General features: G+C 38.1%; 1 protein-coding gene across 4 annotated transcripts; it reads right to left on the reverse strand.

Moving 5' to 3' along the window:
* Positions 1-4327: 4327 nt before the first annotated feature.
* LOC140162965 (NAD-dependent protein deacylase sirtuin-5, mitochondrial-like) lies at positions 4328-21489 on the reverse strand. 4 transcript variants are annotated; one of them, XM_072186284.1, is made up of 9 exons: positions 21398-21489; positions 16208-16480; positions 13866-13973; positions 13080-13197; positions 12403-12490; positions 10289-10342; positions 8988-9106; positions 7306-7420; positions 4328-5598 (listed from the first exon to the last, which is right to left on the reverse strand). In XM_072186284.1, the coding sequence occupies exons 2-9, from the start codon at positions 16457-16459 to the stop codon at positions 5523-5525; spliced, it is 930 nt and encodes a 309-aa protein (XP_072042385.1). In that variant the 5' UTR covers positions 16460-16480; positions 21398-21489; the 3' UTR covers positions 4328-5522. The 4 variants fall into 4 exon arrangements, with proteins under 4 accessions (XP_072042385.1, XP_072042386.1, XP_072042387.1 ...); XM_072186285.1 differs by lacking the exons at positions 16208-16480; positions 21398-21489 and adding an exon at positions 15718-15867; XM_072186286.1 differs by lacking the exons at positions 16208-16480; positions 21398-21489 and adding an exon at positions 15596-15694.
* Between the last annotated feature and the right edge of the window lie 120 nt (positions 21490-21609).

Here is a 21609-nt window from a genome sequence, read left to right on the forward strand (position 1 = left end):
TTGCACAAAAGATTGCCCTGACCCCCCCCCCCCACGCCACTGCCGATCGGTACAAAACTAGGGGTCTATCGGTGGTGATTTTTGCCAGGTGGTGGTCGCATTGCATTCTCTAAATTAAGTAAATTTTCATCGTCAACCGTGTAATTGAATGTGATTATTTTGAAATTTTAAAACTTGAAATATCACAAACAAATAGGCCTATGTTAATAAATAATATAAATACAAGCTAAAACTGTTGGAGTTCGATAATGAACCCCACAAAACTAACCGAGTATATGGAAAATGCCATACGTCCGGGCGGTTTCACAAGTTGCCGGCTCGATCATGCCACTGATTCGCCGCCCGCTGATTTTTGCTGAAAAAAGGGAGTCATTCAGTGGTGAAATGCTAAAAATTAGGCGTCATTGACCGTGAAAAAGTATCTTTCTGGGCAAAAATTTGCAAAAAACTAGTATAGTAATTTTGCAGTTAAATGGCTATACTATACTAAATGTAAATTGTGTTCATAATGTGTGTGAAGCTTGCAAAAGTTTGCAGATTTGGTGTAAAGCCGATGAAAAAAGGGGTCATTGTGTGACATATTTGAAAAAAGGGTCATTGGGTGTAAGCTGATGAAAAAAGGGGGTCATTGGGTGGCCGATTTACCTTGAAAAAGGGGGTCTTTTGACAGGCACATGACCCCGCACATGACACATACCAATATATGGGAGTGCCTCCCTCCCCCTGGAAAGAGTAGCATATAGCAAGGATTTTTTTAGGGCAAATTTTAACGAAAATAGTTAAAAATGGGCTTAAAAAGGACCAAATTCTTAAATATCACATGCAGCGTCCAGCATCCCGCGGGGGAAGGGTTCAAGATATCTCAGAGATGGTGGAAAGCTGAAAGCATTTTTGGCAAACCTGAGAGGGGGTGGGGAAAGCATTTTATGGCTAGTCAAAGGGGTGGGATAAGATTTTCGTTTCACCTGCACAACGGTATAGGGACCGTTCACAAACACATGAAAGGGGGGCCCGATGCAAAAAAATTTCATCGTGAAATTTTTTGGGGGCATGTAAATTATGGGTCAACCCCATAAAAAAGCATATAAACTCAATTATCCCAGGAAAATTTGTGGTCATTTTTTCAGCCCCCCCCCCCCCCCTCCTTAGGAGGGTCAAAAAGTTTCAAGGGCCCCTTTTTTGCATCAGGCCCCTCTAACAAGTGTTTGTGAACGGTCCCTTATGCATAGCGGAGGGGGGAACATTGCAGGTGATATAAGTTTTTTTATTCTTTTTGGTCCAAATTTGCCCAGAAATTTGTTTCTTTATCATGCTTCCTTGGTCAAAAAAATCCAAAACTTTGGGAAAAGGACCACTGTTTCAAAATCTTTCCTCCAATAAATGCTAGCTATGCCCTTGGTATGGTTATGCCCTTAGAAAGCATACCACAAAACAGGTAGGGCCTAAACCTTCAATGCATGGATGCAAAAGTTCATGTTTGCAGCAGTCCATTACATGATTGATCAGACAAAAAGAAGCTAAAAGATTTGAGTTTGGATTCCCCAAAATCTGAAAGTGGAAGTTTTTAGTATTTTGTAAAGGAAGCAATTCTTGGCAGATAGTAGACCATTTTGAAAATTCTTTCCCTCGTGCACTCACTGCATAGCCCAGTTGTATGGTGGTACGCACCAAGTGCCACTCCAAAAGATATAATTCAGGTTGCCATATCTGTCATGTCTGTACAAGTTGTTTCAAAAAGACCACTGATAGTTTGTCACCCAAAAATCACTTTGTTAAAGCCGTCAAATGATAATATTCTACTATAGGCTGATCAGCTCGTAATCGGCGGGCCTTATAACATCGCAGGCTAATATCAATATATTTTATTTGCGGAATTGTCTTGTGATATGTCGCCAAAAGTATTACAAATTATTAATTCTCGCTATTCGCAATGAGGGCGCCGCCAGCGGTTTGCGATGTAATCGTGATGTATCATGGGAAAAGGTCGACATCCAAGTCCGCGCAATACGAATATTACCATGCTATGACATGGGAACACGTGACAATATTTTTTAGTTTGTCAAAATAAAGGTGTTACACGCGAATCGATACTCAATAATACTTATTTGTGATTTGAAATGTGCACAATTAATTTTTTCTCTATCGATTTGCGTGTAATACCGTTATATTGACAAACTAAAAAATATTGTCACGTGTTCCTATGTAATAGCATGGTAATATTCGTATTGCGCGGACGTGGATGTCGAACTTTTCCCATGATACATCACGATTTTCCCATGATACATCACGATTACGTCGCAAACCGCTGGCGGCGCCCTTATTGCGAATAGCGAGAATTGAAGTCCTATACTTTGTCTACTTTCTTTAACACACAAAATATAGACCAGGCAGCTGAACTATATCATTCTTAACGTGGGTCTACCACCAGGGCCAGATTTACCATTGGGCCAGATGGGCAGCGGCGTAGCTGGGATTTTTTCCAGGGGGGCAAGCATGTATGGGGCGGGCCCCAAACTAGGGGGCGGGGGCCCAAATAGACAATTTTGCCATGCTTATTGATAATAATTGTATGGTATTGCATATCGTACGGATTCCAATATCTCTCTTCCCTCCTCTCCCGGTCCTTCTCTTTTTTCCTCTCTCTCCCTACTTTTCCCTTGCACTAGGGGGCGGGGGCCCAAATAGGCAATTTTTGCCAGGAAGTGATTGCCCCCCCCCTGCCCTGCTATGCCACTGCAGATGGGCCCAGGCCCCCAAAATCCCAGGGGGCCACTCAAGTATGATAGTGTACACATGCATGACCAAATATTTTTAAAACATCCCCTAAGCGAATTTTACCCTACCAGCAAATTTAGCCCCTTAATAAGGTAATTTAATATCGAATTTACTCCCTAATGAGTTTTTGACTAGTAAAAATGAAGAAAATGTACCCTTTTTGGACTCGTAATTTACCAAATATTTGAAAAGGTACCCTAAACAAGTTGTTCAGTTTCAGAAAACTACCCTTATTCTTGAAAATCAGTGTTTTTAGACCCTAAATGCATCACACACATAATTTGCCTTGCCTAAAAACACCCCTTTTACTTGTTTTTTTTTTTTGGTCACGCATGCATACAGACTATTTATGTGAGTGGTCCCCTGGGCCCAAAATTGACCTGTGCTACCTTTTTAGCCCGAAAAACACCAGCAAAAATAGGGTGAAATTGCAAAATTTTTGAACACTTCGCGCACACTGGCCCATTATAATAGTAAATTTGACCTTCACTATATGGGTTAAAATAAAATTGAAATTTTTTGCGCGCTTCATGTGCAAATGTCCTAGTAAAGTCTATGCTAGACTGTCTTGAAATTGTAATGCTCCCACCTCTACTGTTGATCTTATACCTAAACCAAAACGTGGGCACTTGCGTGCACATGCCTTTCTCACAGTGAGTTTGGGGCCTCCAAATTTGGGCCTGGCCCAGGTCCCCCAAAAGGTAAATCCGGCCCCGGGGTCTACTCCCGGTGTCTACTTTTTGGCGTAGTGAAAAGCCTAATAATTCCCGTTAATTACAAGCTGATCAATGGAGTCTGGCCTCATTCTCTCTTTTTTATAAACAAATAAAACGAATAACAAGTAAGCCACACAGTAATTACAAAATAATATTAATTTATTTGTTAAGATCAAATTCACATATTACACACATAAATACTCGATTACAGTCCAGTTTAAAATATTTCATCTTGATACAATACAATCATTTCAAAAAATCAAAGCAACCATGCGTTACCCAAATCGAGTGAAAGTTCAGCCACCTATCCTCTAGACAGTGGCAGCACTAGGATTTTTTCCGGGGGTAAAGTAAAATCTATTATTTGTGGTTCTGAAACACATGTCTTCATTATCTGCTATATCATTGGCAGTGGTGGCACCCATTTTTCTGGGGAAGGGTGTGGAGTGGGGGTAAAATGAAATGGGCAGACTGGCAAATGTTTGCCTGAATAAGTGGGATTTGCTGTGATAACTGGTGGGCAAAGCACTGATATTTACAAATACACAAAGCAGTTTAAACAGTGGGGTTCTAAAACATGCTATAGCCAGGCCCGTAGCCAGGATTTATTTTGGAGGGGTGCTGATTTTGAAAAAGCGGACTTTTTTTTCAAAATTTTGACTGGGGGCAGATTTGGACATTCTTGGACCAAAAGGCATAAAAACTCTATTTTTTTAGCCTGCTACGCCGCATAAATGGGACTTTTGGGCCTTTGGCATTATTTTTGGGGGATGCATCGCATTCCCCCGACCCTCTGGCTATGCGTGGCGTGGCTATAGCTATTTGAGTGGAGTCACTCACTACATGGGGTCCAGAAAATCTCTGCCATTTCTGGTAAAACTAAAACTTAAAACTAAAATGGTGTCTTACACATAAGCAATTTCCATAATTATAAGAATGATGTGCAGAAAATTATAAATATGTTAAACTGTCAAACATAATATACTTTTTCTTCAAATAAGTTTTTAGGGTCAACAAATTGTTAGGGGCTGACCCTTTGGTTCCCACCTTCCACATACCTTGATTCAAGGCATGCCCTGAATAAGAAGGAGTAAGTATTTTTTCATGAATATCATGGCTCTTGATCAAGGCCCTTGCAGTACCTTAGAAGATCCAGAGTAAAACATTTTAATTCCGAGTAAAATAAACCCAGGCAAGTGACTAGTAAAGAAAATGTATAGTAAAGGCCAATCCTTGCCTGGTTAGACCATTCTATAAAAAAATACCACTTCAAGTAAAATAAACCCAAGCAAGTTACTAGTAAAGAAAATATATAGTAAAGGCCAATCCTTGCCTGGTTAGACCATTATAAAAATACCAATCTGAGAACCGCTTACAGAAGCAAGCTAAAATAGCACTGAGTATCACTAGGCAAGCCGCTACCACTCGGACCACTATCTCTTTGCCGAAGGCAAGCAAGACATGCGAGCAAAGCGAACCTAGCTGGGTCACCAACATCACAGGGCCACAGTATAAACTGCAGTAAAGACCAGGCGGCGAGTGGCATGATGGTCGGAGAGAGCTGGCAAAACCGCTCAGCCGTATGGCATTTTCCATATACTCGGTTAGTTATCGAACCCAACTCCAACGGTTTTAGCTTGTATTTATATTATTTAGTAACATAAGCCTATTTATTTGTGATATTTCAAGCGTTTTAAAATTACAAAATAATAATCAATTGAGTTGATGATGGAAATTTACTGAATTTAGAGAATGCACGGCGCCCACCACCTGGTAAAGACCACTGTGCACCCAAAATCTAAATGGTCAGAAATAAATTTTAGAGGGCATTTTGAGACCAAATTGGTATAAAATTATATTACTTTCTGTGAATTTGATCACATTCCATCTTAAAAACTTCATGGTTTGTTGCTTTTGTACAGCAAAATTCTCTTAAAATGGGCTACAATATATAATTATGGTGGCAATTTTCAAAGTCGATACTTGAAAGTCACCAATTGGGCTACCAACTCATGGGTCTGGCAACTCTGTTCAGCTGTCTGGTTCACTAGGGTGTTTAGCCAATGCTTTAGGTACATGCTCTCCTGCTGGCCCATGAAAATGGTATCTGGAAACAAACAAACAAAAACATACAAAATGTAAATAATCATTATTATAAAAAGGCCGGGGGGGGGGGAAAGGAGGTGAGAGGCACTTAACACAAATGACCATACAGGTATGCTTCCCTAGTATGACCCCCTTTTTGGATATTTGCGCAGCTCTGTAAGACCACCTAAATTTGACCAAAATAGAGCTCCAAAAGACCCTTTAAGGGGGTACTACATCCCTGACCAATTTTGTGCCTATTTTTGCATTTTTCTCAAAAATTATTGCGCATTGGTCACAAGTAAGATATGTATATTATAGGGGCAAGGACTACAACTACTGCACTGAAAATTCAGCAACTCAAGGCAAGTAGTTATTGATTTTATTGATCAAATATTGGTTTTCCCTCATTTTTGACTGTAACTCCACAACTGTTGTCTGTGCTGAAATAAAACTTCCAGTGCAGTAGTTGTAGTCCTTGCCCCTATAATATACATATCTTATTTGCCACCAATGCGCTATAATTTTTGGGAAAAATGCAAAAATAGGCACAAAATTGGCCAGGGGTGTAGTACCCCCTTAAGTTCCAGCTCTTAAAGACCCCTAAATTGCTATGCTCATTCCTCACATTTCTGGTTTTCAACCCTAATTTTGACTGTTCGCAGCTCCAAAAGACCACCCTTTTCCCAATACGACATCAGCTCCCAAATACCCATCACCTCTAAATTCCATGGGAGCATACCCACCAATAATTTATGATGTGCCACACCCCTTGGGCAACAGGTCTCTTGGTATTATTGTTTCTTTATAACTATATTTGTGACGCCACAACTTGGAAATAATTTGGGTTGAGATCTGACCGCCCTTTTTGACAAGGCCCTGTACTCACCTTATCCATTTCACTTTAAAAGCTCTATTTTGACTGGATACTCAGATTCAGTATTATGTAAATTAACCAATCAGAGGCGTAGAGGTCATAAAGTGCCAACATATCTAAAAGCTTTACTTTGATTGGATACTCAGAAAATTATTATTAGCCAATCAGAAGCATTGTAAAAAGGCCATAAAGTGCCAACATAGCTAAAAGCTCTATTTTGATTGGACACTCAGAAAAGTATTATGTAAATTAACCAACCAGAGGCATTGTAAAGAGGCCATAAAGTGCCAACATATCTAAATGCTTTACTTTGATTGGATACTCAGAAAATTATTATTAACCAATCAGAGGCATTGTAAAGAGGTCATAAAGTGCCAACATATCTAAATGCTTTACTTTGATTGGATACTCAGAAAATTATTATTAACCAATCAGAGGCATTGTAAAGAGGTCATAAAGTGCCAACATATCTAAATGCTTTACTTTGATTGGATACTCAGAAAATTATTATTAACCAATCAGAGGCATTGTAAAAAGGCCATAAAGTGTCAACATATCTAAATGCTCTATTTTGATTGGATACTCAGAAAAGTATTAATGTAAATTAACCAATCAGAGGCATTGTTAAAAGGCCATAAAGTGCCAACATATCTAAAAGCTCTATTTTGATTGGATACTCAGACAAGTATTATGTAAATTAACCAATCAGAGGCATTGTAAAGAGGCCATAAAGTGCCAACATATCTAAAAGCTTTACTTTGATTGGATACTCAGAAAATTATTAATGTAAATTAACCAATCAGAGGCATTGTCAAAAGGCCATAGCACCTATGGGGTTAACATTTGACTTACTTGCATGTCCCTGTTGCTGGTGTTTCTTCGGGATTAAATTCAGCCACAGTTACCCCTCTGTCTGCTATCATGGGGGCATACATGGCTGCTGGGTAAACCACTGATGAAGTCCCTACCTAAAAATGAATGAAAATTAACGTAATATTCTACAGCTTTAAAGCTGAATAGGTTGGACACAATGAGGCAACTTGTGAACCAATTAACATACCTGACGTCACTACTATACCCTAAGAAAATTTACACCCTTTTTGCTGTTTATTTTGGTATTTTGATGGATCATTTGTCAAAATGTGCCAAACATTTTTGAAATTCTGTTTTAGATTTAACTGAAAATATGGACTATAATTAGAGAGGATGGCCTATCTGCTGTGTCCTGAGCATGTATCCTCTGGATCCTCCCATATTTTTAAATATGGGAGGATCCAGACATTAAACAGCTACAGAGCTGCCAACATTTGAATCTTGAAAAAAGGGGAGATTTCCTGTTGCAATCAGAATGTACATCTTAATGGACGAAACCATTTCCTTTTCAGGGAGATGACCAAAAATTAAGGGTTCTGAAGGTTTAAAAGTAGGGAGTCTCCTGCGAAAAGAGGGAGAGTTGGCAGCTCTGCAGTTTTAGTATATAATACCGAATTTATTAATTCGTTTTAAACAATTCAGTGATGCCAGCACTGGTGGCATCCATTACTGCCTGTAGACAGAATGTCTGGAAAGGTGATCTCAACGCTGTGGGTGGTCTTCCTGTGCTTTTGAATGGGACAGCAGTAACCTTGGCAAATTTTTAGACCAAAATTTTGCTAAGTTTGTTCGAGCATAACAAGCCTTTCCGTTGATGGATTTAAATTTTCGTCGGTAAATATTTTTAAAATTAAAGTTTTTCATAACATATTTTAATATGTTAAAAAAAAGACAGAGACCCCTGCTGTATAATAAACTACAAAGGGAAGTTTTGAGTAACCTTGATGAAAATGATCAAAAAAGTACCTATTCATTTGTGTGTGTATGATCCATCACCTGTCACTTGATAGTCTTGTAACATGTCTAATGGCGCTGCCCATGGCCAATCGATGAATTGTTTAATTCAAATTAATCGATTCGATATATTATAGACTGTTAAAATAGAGACATTAAAATATCTCTATTTGATTGCGATCCTGCTAGGACACAGCAGAACGGCTGCCCTCTCTCATTATAATTAATTTACATTGGCCCGAGACATTTTCGAGAGAATAAAATCATTACATGTTCAATTCGGCGGCAGACCTGCCATGAGCTGGTGGTGAACTCAACGACATGTACATGTAATTGTAAGTGCACGCTGGTTCGAATCTGAATGGTTCTGACTTTTTCTCTCCTTTATTATAGTACCAGTTTGTCTGAGCTCCATACCAAAGGGTCCATTTTCCTTGGTAAATTTATATAGTAATGGGTTCGCTTCTATGATTGCCAAAGGCTTGGGCTATTCCATAAATCCACACACCCTCCTAAGACACAAGTTTAATCTTCCACACAGGGGGTGTGAATTTCAAGTGGGGTTACCTGAATGGGTAACTCCATTAGAAGTCTACATCTCCTGTACGGGAGATTAAGGTCATGTCTTCCATAGAGGGTGTATGGATTTCAACTGGAATTGCCCATTTCCCTATCCAAAAAACAACACCTGTAGTAGGCCCTACTCCCCACTAGGCACAAGTCACACTTCATGCATTCTTCTTCTGTATCTTCCAGCACCTTTCTATCTAATCCCTCCCCAAACCACACCACATGAGGTCTTGCCAATCCACCACAACTAGTACATCTGATTTGAAATAAAGAAATGTAAATTAGAATCCCGAGATTCCCGGATTAGAGTCCTACCTGAGTCGAATATAACTGAAGAGATTGGAAGCAATGCATTTTTACCATTGTCCACTGTGAACCATGTCTTATATGGCATCATTATACAAATACATTGTCAATTTCTTAAATTAAATTGTCATACTTACTATTATTTTGTGCAATCACTAAAAGAACATGCTCATTACATACACAAACATTCAATTCTTAATATGAAAAAACTCATAGGTTGCATTAATTTGGCAGGATTTGATACACAAAAAGGGTCAAAATTCATTAAATTATGTCAAAATGTAATGTAAACTTCTTTTATTTCCAGATTTTGACATAATTTAATGAATTTTGAATTTTCAAAAAAATTCAGAATTGTTTTCGATTCATCATCGCGCACCATCGGCAAGGACCGAATACCCCCAATTTTCTCCTCATAGCTGATGGCACGAGTGTATGTGGCGGTATAGGGAGTCCCGGTTCTCCTTCTCTAATTCTGTGGTTCAGTGCCAGAAGTAGGTAAGTGCAATAGCTGCCCTGTGAACATTTGGCAATTTACACACTGTACTGTATATTGTACTCACATACACATGGCAGCTATTGCAGTTACCCACATGAGCAGTCAAACAGTTTAACAGATTTCAATGTTACACTGGTCCACATTTTGTGACACTTTCTAAGACTTCAGAGGCTCTCAAATCAACAAATCTGCCAAATACCAGGGAAGAAAAATGCAATGCGCTGCCAACAGTTGCTCTTGCTCATTTGATATCTACACCACCTGTGTGGGAGATTAAGGTCATGTCTTCCATAGGGGGTGTATGAATTTCAACTGGAATAACCTACACTTACTCACACAGGCGTTCAAAGCGGGGACTTGTGATACACACGTGTGTAATTGGGGTTTGTAATGGCATTCAAAGTGGGGACATTTTACAAACAACACATTCAAAGTGAGGTCACCTCACTTTGTCTGTAAACACAAATACAAAGTGAGATAACAGCCTATACCCCTATAGGAAGAGTGTTATCCAATGCACATAATCACAAAGCGAGGACTCGGATCTTGACCTCACTTTGTCAAAATGTCCTCACTTTGAATGTGGGAAAACTTGTCCTCACTTTCAATGGCTCGGCGAATGCAATACATTACCTTGGTAGTTGTTCTTCCAGTATCCTAGCATCTTGTGCATCAGGGTCTGGTGCACTGTAACCATGGTAACAAAGAAGAAAATTAAAGGTGGATAGTTAGATTTTTTCATATTGTGTTTTCTATCTTATATCGAAGCCATAAACCAATCTGTTTCCAAATTCAAAGTTATATTGGTCCAATGATTTTGATATGAGAAGCAAAAATGTGTATCAATGCCCCATAGAATGGGCTATTCCATTTAAAATCCACACTACCCATGTGGAAGATTTTGGAAATACAGGGTGTCCCAGAATGATTTATACCGTGTTTGAACAAAATATCAAAAATATATAATCGACAGTGTATCTACTCTTAATAAGTGCAATACAATGCCACACATGTCTCCTACTTATTCTGTGATTTTCATGGAAATAACTTGATTCGTTTTGGCGTGACATTGCCATTACTGAAAATGGACGAAAACTGTGTAATTTACAGTGCAAATGCATCATAACACATGGATCTTTTATCACCATCGTCCAGCCGCATTGGAGAAATCCTACATTCTTTTATAGGAAATACAACAAATTTGGCACAGATGTAGAGCTTACAATGCTAAATAATTCTTGATATGGGATTATAAGATATCAGATATTTAGGTTGAAAAACATACTTTTTATTTGAATTTTACCACAATTTTTACCCAAAAATGTCATTATTATAGAGGATATAACTCCTCAAGGACCCTTTTAATCTTCTTCGTTACGTAGCTGTGGGGTTGCCAATATACAGTTGACATAAATGCATGCTGTGACACCAAGGACGAACCTTCTCTATACTTTTACGAAAAATCCACCTCTGCCGGCATTTCAAATGATGAAACTAACACACCGCAATAATTGTCTTCAAAACTGCCGCCAAAGAAAGAATAGTTTAAGGTCACTCAAGCATAGCAAACCTTTATTCCATAAAAAGATTGCTTCGTAACATCATAAATAAACGATAGATATCGACTATTTAGTAGAAGTAAGAACAGGACACAGAAAATATACTGCATAACATTTTCCAAATAACTTTGTGCTGAACGGTTAGTAATTTTACAGATTTTCAAAATAGGTTGCTTTGTCAAAACTTGGAATTCACCATTTTTACATAATCCTCTCTAACTTCTACTGGAGACGTCCAATTTTTTAAATCTAAAAAATCTGAGAAAGCTAAATATATGAAGAAGTGAAAATGCAAAACAATATGACCAATAGAAATGCCGTTCATACCTAAAAAATTCCATCTTTCCCGGTATAAATCATTCTGGGACACTCTGTATCTTCCACAAGGGGGAGTATGAATTTCAAATGGAATGAACATATTCAGCAGCTCCATTTGAATTTCATACACTCTCTAACAAAGAATCAATATGAATCTTCCATTGAGGGAGGGTGAGTTTCAAATGGAGCTGATAATGTATTCATTCCATTTGAAATTCATACTCCCCTTGTGAAAGATATTTAAAAAATCTTCCACAAGGGTAGTGTGGATTTTAAATGGACAAGTTCAATAGAACATACTTCCGGTGGTGCATGATTACCACTTTTTATATACCATGTTTTTGTTCACATATCTGAATGAAACATTAATTTCTCAAGAATACATTTTACAGGGTTAATGAGAAAACTATGAGCTTTCTTTCAACTAACTCTAAATTGTTCAACTTAATCACAGGACTTTGATGAGGGAATATTTTTGACAATTTTCATTCCATTCCCCCCCCCCCCCATGCACACACCTGAAGTTGCCTTCTTCCTTGCCCCCTTTCTGAAAAAATCCAAGCTACGCCACAGGTGCAGAAGCATGCTGCCTGGTTGGGCATTGTTACCAGGCCAGACAGTTGAGCTCAGTGGTGGCACCAGGAATTTTTTGCAGGGGGGGGCAAAGTGAATTTGGGGGGGGGTGCAAAATTGACAAATTTTGCTCAAAATTGCCGCAAAAAGTTGAAATTGACGTAATTTTGGGTGTTTTGCCTCAAAAGTGAGGGGGGGGGGAAATTGGGGGAAACAAAAATATTTGGGGGATGCCCCCATTGCCCCCCCTCCCTAGCACTGCCACTGGTTGGGCAGGACTGGTCAAGGTTAACTTACCCTCTGTCTTTTAATGCAGGGCATATAGGGCTATTTCTGTCTTCTTTCACATTGCCACATTCAATGCAACGAACCGTGAACAGAGACCCTGAAAGAAAGAAGTCCATCAATTATATAGCTGTAGATGCTGGCGATGAGGGATAAAAAGGGTCTTAGCCACCCCTCTTTACTCCTAGGATGGGCAAAATTTATGCCTTCGGCAAGCATCCCCCAATGTTTTGCAGCGCATTAATTGTTTTTGACCAAATTAACCTCATATTTGGCCATTTTAGCTTTAAAATTTTCAAATTTTCATGAGCTTTGTGCACATATTTTGTTCTAGTTCAACATTATATTTGCCACCAAAATTTCTCAAATTTTGTTCCAGGATATTTATTCTGGAAGCACAAAAAAAAAATTATGCCCCATTCAGGCACAATGATAAAAGTAATAGCATACAAAATGTTTATTTGAAATGTTTTTCTCAGTCTTTTTTGTTGCATGAAAATATTACACAATTTTACTGAATTTTTCAAATGCAAAAAAAAACACACAGAAGGAATACACCATCGCAATTATGCTCCTTTTATGGCTAAAGCCAGGGGATATTCCCCACAATGTATATGTAGACTTGGTCCAAAAACAAAATGTGTGTGGTATCTGGAAACAAATTTGTTAGTTTTTTCCTTACAGCTTACCATGCAGCTCAATGATATTCTTGGTGCCAGCCTTACGATGCAATTCATCAATATTCTGTGTGACGACGACAACACGGCGATTCTGCTTAGCTAGTCGCTCCTCACACTCTGCAATTGCCTGGCATATACAAATATTATACATGTGAGATGAAATTGACAATATAAAGGGATTTTAATCAAATCTATGCTTATTTAGCATAGATTTGACTAGATCACTCTAAAAAGCTCTAAAATACATTTTAAAAATTACATTGCAAATTTTGGAACATGCACTGAAGCAGACAAATGGCAACTCACTTTTATTCCTGTTTTTGCACACGCACAAGGCTATCAAATTCAGCATGGTATGGTTGTAGCGGTAGACACGAAGGATAGCAAATTTATGCTTTCAGAGCAGGTTATTTACACGTTTGATCACTTTGATGCAATTGACATAATAATGTTGTGATCAATCTTTTTCTGCATCCCTTTGCTTTGAATAGATGAACAATTTGCTACAACTTTCATAAAACTTGGTGCAACTTTGACTTTTGACCCCTGTACATCTTGAAAATTGACCCTTGACCTGTTGCAGCACATACATGTAACTTCTGAACCATAAGTTGAGAAAGAAATACATACACCCCATATGGAAGATGTGACCTTATCTTTTAAAGATATTACATATTTGTTTAGCAGACAAATAATTTGATATAATTTGAAGTGATACTGGAGTACTTAGAAAACACACACACCCCCACACAAAATTGTGCGGATGCTGCTTTTGAGTCAAATTTGTATACTTACAATATGTGCTTTATTTGGGTCCTTAGATCCCATGATCTCTCTTCTATAGTGATAGAACTCCCAAACTAGAGATGGGTTAGCAGCAAAAGCTTTAGGAGTTGCTAGATCCTAGATATAATACACACAGATCAAAGACATATTTGACATGTATCTTATACTGATATAAAAGGACATTCATTTTAAAGAGGGAGCCCCGCCAGAGCAGTTCTTCTGGGGTGAACCAAACTTGCCTGGTTATTATTAATTTAGTGACAAGGTTATCTCTGAATTTGACAGGTGCTAATTGATGCAATATACAATTAAAACATCAATTAGCACCTGTCAAATTCAGAGATAACTTTGTCACTGATTAATTGGATAACCAGGCAGGTTTGGTTCACCCCAGAAGAACTACTCTGGTGGGGCTTCCTCTTTAAGTTAACAGACACATTTTTGTATTAATTTTGTTTATGGAGATTGGAGACCCTATATTTAATAGTATTAAAATTGAAGTGAAATCATGAGTTTTGCATCAAGATTTTAATCACCTTTAATTTTTATGTGAATATCACCGGTGGGGTACTTGAACATGAAAGTGATGTTCCGGAGCTTACCGCAATTCGACAATGGGGGTTTATCGATGTAGGATTTTTTCAAAAAAAGGGGGTCATCGTCATTTAGTGTACACTCCAAGAAAATGGGGCTCATTTAGTGTGGACCGCTAAAAATTGGGTGTCATTGACAGTGAAAAATAACTTTCTGGGCAATAATTTGCAAGAATTAATGACATTTTGAAGCTAAAATGTGTGCAAAACCTGCAAAAATGTGCAGATTTGGTGAACTTCTAAAAAAGGGGGTAATTTGGTGTGGTAAGCTGATGAAAAAAGGGTGTCATTTGGTGTAAAGTTTGCTTCAAAAAAAGGGGGGTATTGACAACCACATGCATGAGGCATACCAATATATGGGAGTACCCCCCCATGGGACAAAAAGAAAGCTAAGTTGTAGTTCAAAGCATTGCATATTTAACGTTTTACATGCTGGCCATAGGCCTCTCCACAAAAAGTCTCAAGTTTTTTCAAGAAGCACTGAACCAATTGAACTAATGTAGTTTTCATGCCGATTCCAAATAATTATGGTCATGCAAATGTATTCCCAGTTGAAGCCTATTGGTTGCTTGCATATTTTTACATGGACTAATTTTGTACTTGCTCTTAGGATATCAAACAACATTGTGCTTGTGAGTTTGTGATTAAAGTTACCAAAATATGGGGAAGGGCACTTTGAACAGTGGGTGGTGGAGGGGAGGGGATGTGTCCCCTGTTCCAAAGGATTGATGCACCTGCACAGACAAAAAAGAAGTTAAAAAAGTATGATTGTTACGGGCAGATGGACTTGGGGTCTGTCTTTTTTTTCTGGAGGCTAGAAATGACCCTTTACTAAAATATCACCAAGCTTGAAAATTAAGCAAAATTTGATTTTCTAAAATGTTCTGAATATTTTTCAAAATTTTCAGTCAAATCAATCAATTCTGACCCCAAAATGGATGATTTTACATAAGTAAAAAAACCCTGCAAAATCAGGGTCGGTCGGGCCTGTATACAGATTTTTTTCCGTGACTTTATAGAATGATATGATGATATCATACCTGTGCTTGCCATCTTCTCCTCTGAAAGTAGGAACCCCACTCTCTGCACTAACACCAGCCCCAGTCAGAATCACAATGTGTTTGGCTTTATAGAATGATATCATACCTGTGCTTGCCATCTTCTCCAAAACCCACCAGCACCTCTGAAAGTAGGCACCCCACTCTCTGCACTAACACCAGCCCCAGTCAGAATCACAATGTGTTTGGCTTTATAGAATGATACCATACCTGTGCTTGCCATCTTCTCCAATACCCACCAGCGCCTCTGAAAGTAGGCACCCCACTCTCTGCACTAACACCAGCCCCAGTCAGAATCACTATGTGTTTGGCTTTATAGAATGATATCATACCTGTGCTTGCCATCTTCTCCAATACCCACCAGCGCCTCTGAAAAAGTAGGCACCCCACTCTCTGCACTAACACCAGCCCCAGTCAGAATCACAATGTGTTTGGCTTTATAGAATGATATCATACCTGTGCTTGCCATCTTCTCCAATACCCACCAGCGCTTCTGAAAGTAGGCACCCCACTCTCTGCACTAACACCAGCCCCAGTCAGAATCACAATGTGTTTGGCTTTATAGAATGATATCATACCTGTGCTTGCCATCTTCTCCAATACCCACCAGCGCCTCTGAAAGTAGGCACCCCACTCTCTGCACTAACACCAGCCCCAGTCAGAATCACAATGTGTTTGGCTTTATAGAATGATATCATACCTGTGCTTGCCATCTTCTCCAATACCCACCAGCACCCCTGAAAGTAGGCACCCCACTCTCTGCACTAACACCAGCCCCAGTCAGAATCACAATGTGTTTGGCTTTGGCAAACTCTTCCCGGAAAGCCGCCATGTCGGAATTCCACCGAACATGGCTGGATGAATCCACTACACCTGCCATGGTTTTGTTGCGTAGGATTTGGTGAATTCCAATACAGCGGAATGATAATGGTAGTGTTCTGGTAAACAGCATTGAGAATATAACAGGAACTTCCTGGAATAAATTAGAAGCAATGCTTTGTTCTGGTTCATTGGATTTATGGGCTATTCCAGTTGAAATCCATACACCTGATATGGAAGACATGAGCTTAATCTTCTACACAGGGAGTGTGAATTTCAAATGGAGTCACCCATTAAGGTATATCCATTTGATATTCACACTCCCTGGTAGTGTGGAAGATTAAGGTCATTTCTATATTCCATAGGGAAGGAGTGTATGTATTTGAAATGGAACAGCCCAACGCCTTTGCAGCTTTAAAGGGAGCTTAGTTTAATTGGATTTTAAATATTTTATGTTTAACATTATGTATACAAAACTTTTTGGCAGTATATATTTAAAGGAGCAATCAATCAATCAATCAATCAATCAATAAATAAATAAATAAATAAATATATAAATAAATACAATAATTTATATAAGTAAAACACTATAAACAAACTTAATTAGTTGAAACTCTTAAAAAAAAGTCATATGATTTAGCTTTTTGTTTAATAATATTTTTGGAAAATTGACTTGAATTTAAATTTTAAAAAAAAGACAAATAATTTAGCCACTGATCAGGCCTTATACTCCATTTTCAAGAGATGTCTATAATTATTTCCATGACTTGATATGTTTTACAATGGGTAAAAAGAGATTTTCTTCCATTTTAAAATTCTAGAGGTGCATATTTTGCCATGTGTGACAGTCACTTTATTTTTTATTTGTACTATTCAAGTACTTTCCCAACCCCGGACCCACTCCTATCACAGGAAATGTGGCAGGGCTGTCAATCTTTCAGAATTCCATGGAGTAGGGGCGTACAGGGACTGAAATGTTTGCCAACTGCATGAACATTTAAATTGTTGACCCCTCATTTTTCTACCACAACAATGATGGCACTCGAGAATCTAAAAAGTGTGTGTGGTGGGGGGGGGGTTGGAGACAAAAATTTGATGATGCATGATCGAGATTTTACTTCCTCCAGTTGTCAGTATGTTACTTGTGATCATTTCATAGCGAAGCGTGTAGAAGGATTAAAAAAGCACATACTTTTGTAGGTCCTGTGGTTCTTCAGTTATAACATAAACATTTTACATTTACATGCATGCATTTATGGTGCCATTTACCAATGATACCCTGGTGCTTAATTACAAAAATATACAAATAATATAATTATGTTGTAAAAAGGGCTGAAACCAAATCACCTTTGTAAAACCTACATTGCACTCATTAACAACAATCAAACAAATTTCTAAAGTATATGATTTGTAGGGTGAACATCAAGGTGTTAATTTATTTCAAATGTATATTTTTTTTTATTTAGACAATGAAAATTGATCTTTTTGGCTGCCTCAACCAACAATACTTGTCAACCATTAAAAAAAGTATGACTTGACTGCCAGACCAATTAGCTAGATTAAGGATGTGTGTGTGGGTGCGTGCGTTTTAATAATGGCATCTACATGTACGGACCTCAGTATGCTGCGTTACAGTTACTGGAACTAGCAGCAAATGTGTTAACAGTGGACATCCCTATTATATTAGTCTATTTATTCAATCATCTTTATTCAAACAATTCAAACATACAAATTCAAAGGAATAAAGAAATTAACAAGGTAAAAATACCAAAAAACACTAATATATAAGTCATGCTCTAATACTATGTGAATTGTCAACATTTTACTGTTGAGTGAAAATGACTTCATTTTTTTAAAAGTTTAAATACCGTATTGTTCCTAATAAGCGCCCATGGGCCGTGACATTCCATGAAGACTGGGCGTTTAATTCTACTTAAGGGATCAATTTTTTGTGTATGTTTTTACACTATTTGACCAAAATAACACCACTCATTCCAGTTTTAAGGCAGCTGTGTACTCTAGACATTGTTTCTTTCGCGAAATTGAGTTTTTTTGATATGTACTTTATTATGTTTTTTATAAATACAAGGAATGAAAATCCAAATTTGTAAACACCAACTGCAATATTTTAAGGATTTTATTTCACTATTCCACTCATGTTTGAAATTGAAAAGGAAAGAAAATCTTTGTTGTACCAGCAGGGTACACACGCGCAACAACGCATCGCGTTGCATATCGCGCAATTTGTTAACGCACAAATACGCTATGCATACGCGACGCTTTTCTGCATGCGCGGCGCATCTTATGGAAACACCACGGAAGCACAAAAACCTAGTGGTCAAATGGCTCCGTTTTAGCTGATAAAATGTGGGGTTTTCAAGTTCTTTCCTCCGATTTAAATACCGATGTTTATGTAATGTAAGGTAGAAAAATAAAAACTGCCGCATTCTCCTGCAAGATTCGATGAAAGTGCAAAATGTGACCACTTTAAACTTCAGCGGCCATTATTTCAATGTTCACTTTCTCTGTAAAATGACGATTTAGATACACGATATTTCAATAAATACAGTATCTATAGGTAAGCAAATATGATCATCGTAAAAAGCATGATCGACTCAAGAAACGGTTTTCTCCTTTTTTTTATATTTTGGTCTATTTCCGATTTTAGGGATCATTTTGTGCAAATAGGCGTTTGTGAATTTTTAAAAAAAATACAAAAACCGTTTTTGGAATGGTGCCTCAAGATTGAGCTAAAAACAAAATTAAATATTTTGGAAAGAGTGTTTTTTTGTTATGATGTACCTATCAAATATTGCCAAAAACTCACTTTTTTGTGATTTTCTTCATAATTGTTGTTTTTACCCCAAATCTGTATTTATATTAAGATTTATTGATGTCTTGCCTTCATAAAAATGTATACTTATATATATGTCTTGCGCGAATAATTACAAAGTTAATGCACTTTTACTACATGCATGTCTGAGAGTATACAGCCTCCTTAAACGCATCTGTTTGCAGGCTTAAACGCATCTGTTTGCAGGCTTATCATTGATTTCCTATCCAGTGAGACCTACATTGTAGGAATGATCTAACATTCCTCTCATATATTTGCACCCAGGGGCGGCGCCAGGGTATTTTGATAGGGGGGGGCAAACATTTTTTGAGATTTGTTATCTTGGCGCGACAGCGCTGCCCGTCCCTTCTTGCGATTTGAGAAATGTCTGAGGGGGATGTGCCCCCTGAGAATTTGGAAAATTTTCAAAATGAAAGCACAATGAAGCCATTTGATGCAACATTTTCAGCCTTTTGGGGGTTATTTATTTATTTTCCAACAGGCATATTTTTATCGATTTCATTCACTGGCCCGACTTTCGGCCCGCTGGTTTTAGGCATGGACCTACTCAATTACGTAGTAAATCCAACACCTTTTGGCAACAGAATAAGTTCATGGTACAAATGTGCACGAAGTGCGCGAAAATTTGCGATATTGAAGATTATAGGCTGGTGAAATATGGTTCATGAAAAGTAAAATAAAGTCGCGCGAAAAGGTCCACTTTGCGTCTTTTTTGCGAGCGTAGCAAGCGAAAAAAAAGCATGTTTTTTATGCTTTTTCAGTCAGAAAAGGCCAAAATTTGCCTACTACATGGCGTGTGAAAAAAATGGGTTCTTTATGCTTTCTTGGTCAAAATTTTAGGGAAAAGTCCAAAACAGGTCCACCTTTTCAAAATCAGCCCCCAATGAATCCTGGCTACTCCCCGTATTAAGAAGCCAATTGCTTATTTATATTGGTGCATAATTTTTACACTATCTGAGAGAGGCGTTCTAGTAGGCCTATAGTATAGGTTTTGGATATACAATGTGATGAAAGCCCGTAAAAATGTGTGATATCGGACTGAAAGTAAACTTATTTATAATGATTAGGGCTAATTGCTGGCACTGATGACACATGCCTTGGGTGTGTCGGGTCAGGACAGTGATTGTAGCCAGGATTTTTCCAAAATATTTGGGAGAAAAGGCAAGAGAGACCATGTAAACTTTTATGGGGGAAAGTTTGCCGAAAATGGGCCCAAAATATAAAAACCAACAACTTTAAAACCGCGTAGGTCAGCATTCCACCAGGGGCAAGATGTCCGAAGGAGGAGTTTATGGCCAGGAAGGGAATGGCTCCTTTTCTTCTTCTCCCTCCTCTCTTTCTCTCCCTCCCTTTTCTCTCCTTCTTTTCTTTCTCTTTTCCTTCCTTTTACCTCTTTTTTGGAAATCATAGGGGGGCAATTGCCGCCCTGCCCCCCTAATGGCGCCGCCCTGTTTGCACCTAATAATGGTAAATTTTATTACTTTTTCAATTTTCAATTGGAACATTTTTGGGGTGGGCGTTTAATAGAGACTGGGCGCTTATTAGGAACAATACGTATACAGTACCTTCTCTCATTCAATGAATGATCCCGGTGAATGATAATGATTGAGAGAAGGTTCAACGCCTAGGCTATGGAGCACTTTTTGGAGATCAAGACCAGACGTGGTCTAATTCTGCATAAAACCGGGCAGCCTTATTTCTATAGATCTGCTGCGCATTCAAATTGCATTGTATTGCATCGTAATTTCATTTGTGTCTATGCTAATTATGTTTACACAACATGAACTCACATGTTTTCAAGCAAATTCACCGATAATAGGTGATCAAAAGCGATCGGAATGTTACAAAAGTACAGATCGCATTCAGCTTACTTCATATGAGATGATCTTTGGAAAAATACGGCATAATTTGTCTTGGTGCTTGCGGAATATGCCATGCAGTAAAATATTAATATGTTGCGGCAATTCATGACTGACAACTAACAATCGGCACGTCCTTCGTATCCTCCACTGTCAATTTCTTATCCACTCACTAATCCTCACAAAAGCTTTGTGTTGATTACGTAAGATAATGTAATTGTAAGATAGTAAATGTAAACCTTAACCTGTATTTTAGCTAGAGTATCTCGAGCTATTAATCCAGACCCTATATTTTAAAACTAATCATATCTCAGCTCAGCTGGGTCAAGAGATAAATGTGACATACATGATGACTTACCCTATTTTCCTCAGTGAAGAATGGCGGGGAAGAATTAAGAATGACCAACAATCAGCTTTTCTGTGTAGATTATATGATGTACATACATGTTGTGCATGTACAACAACATAACCTTTGACCTTTTACTGAAAGCCCGTAGCCAATTAATTAACTCTGCTATTTTTAAGAAATTACTTCAATCTTATTCTTTAATTTCTGTACACATTTTTTTA

This window comes from Amphiura filiformis, chromosome 10, assembly GCF_039555335.1.
Source record: "Amphiura filiformis chromosome 10, Afil_fr2py, whole genome shotgun sequence".
In the NCBI taxonomy this organism is placed as follows: Eukaryota; Metazoa; Echinodermata; class Ophiuroidea; order Amphilepidida; family Amphiuridae; genus Amphiura; species Amphiura filiformis.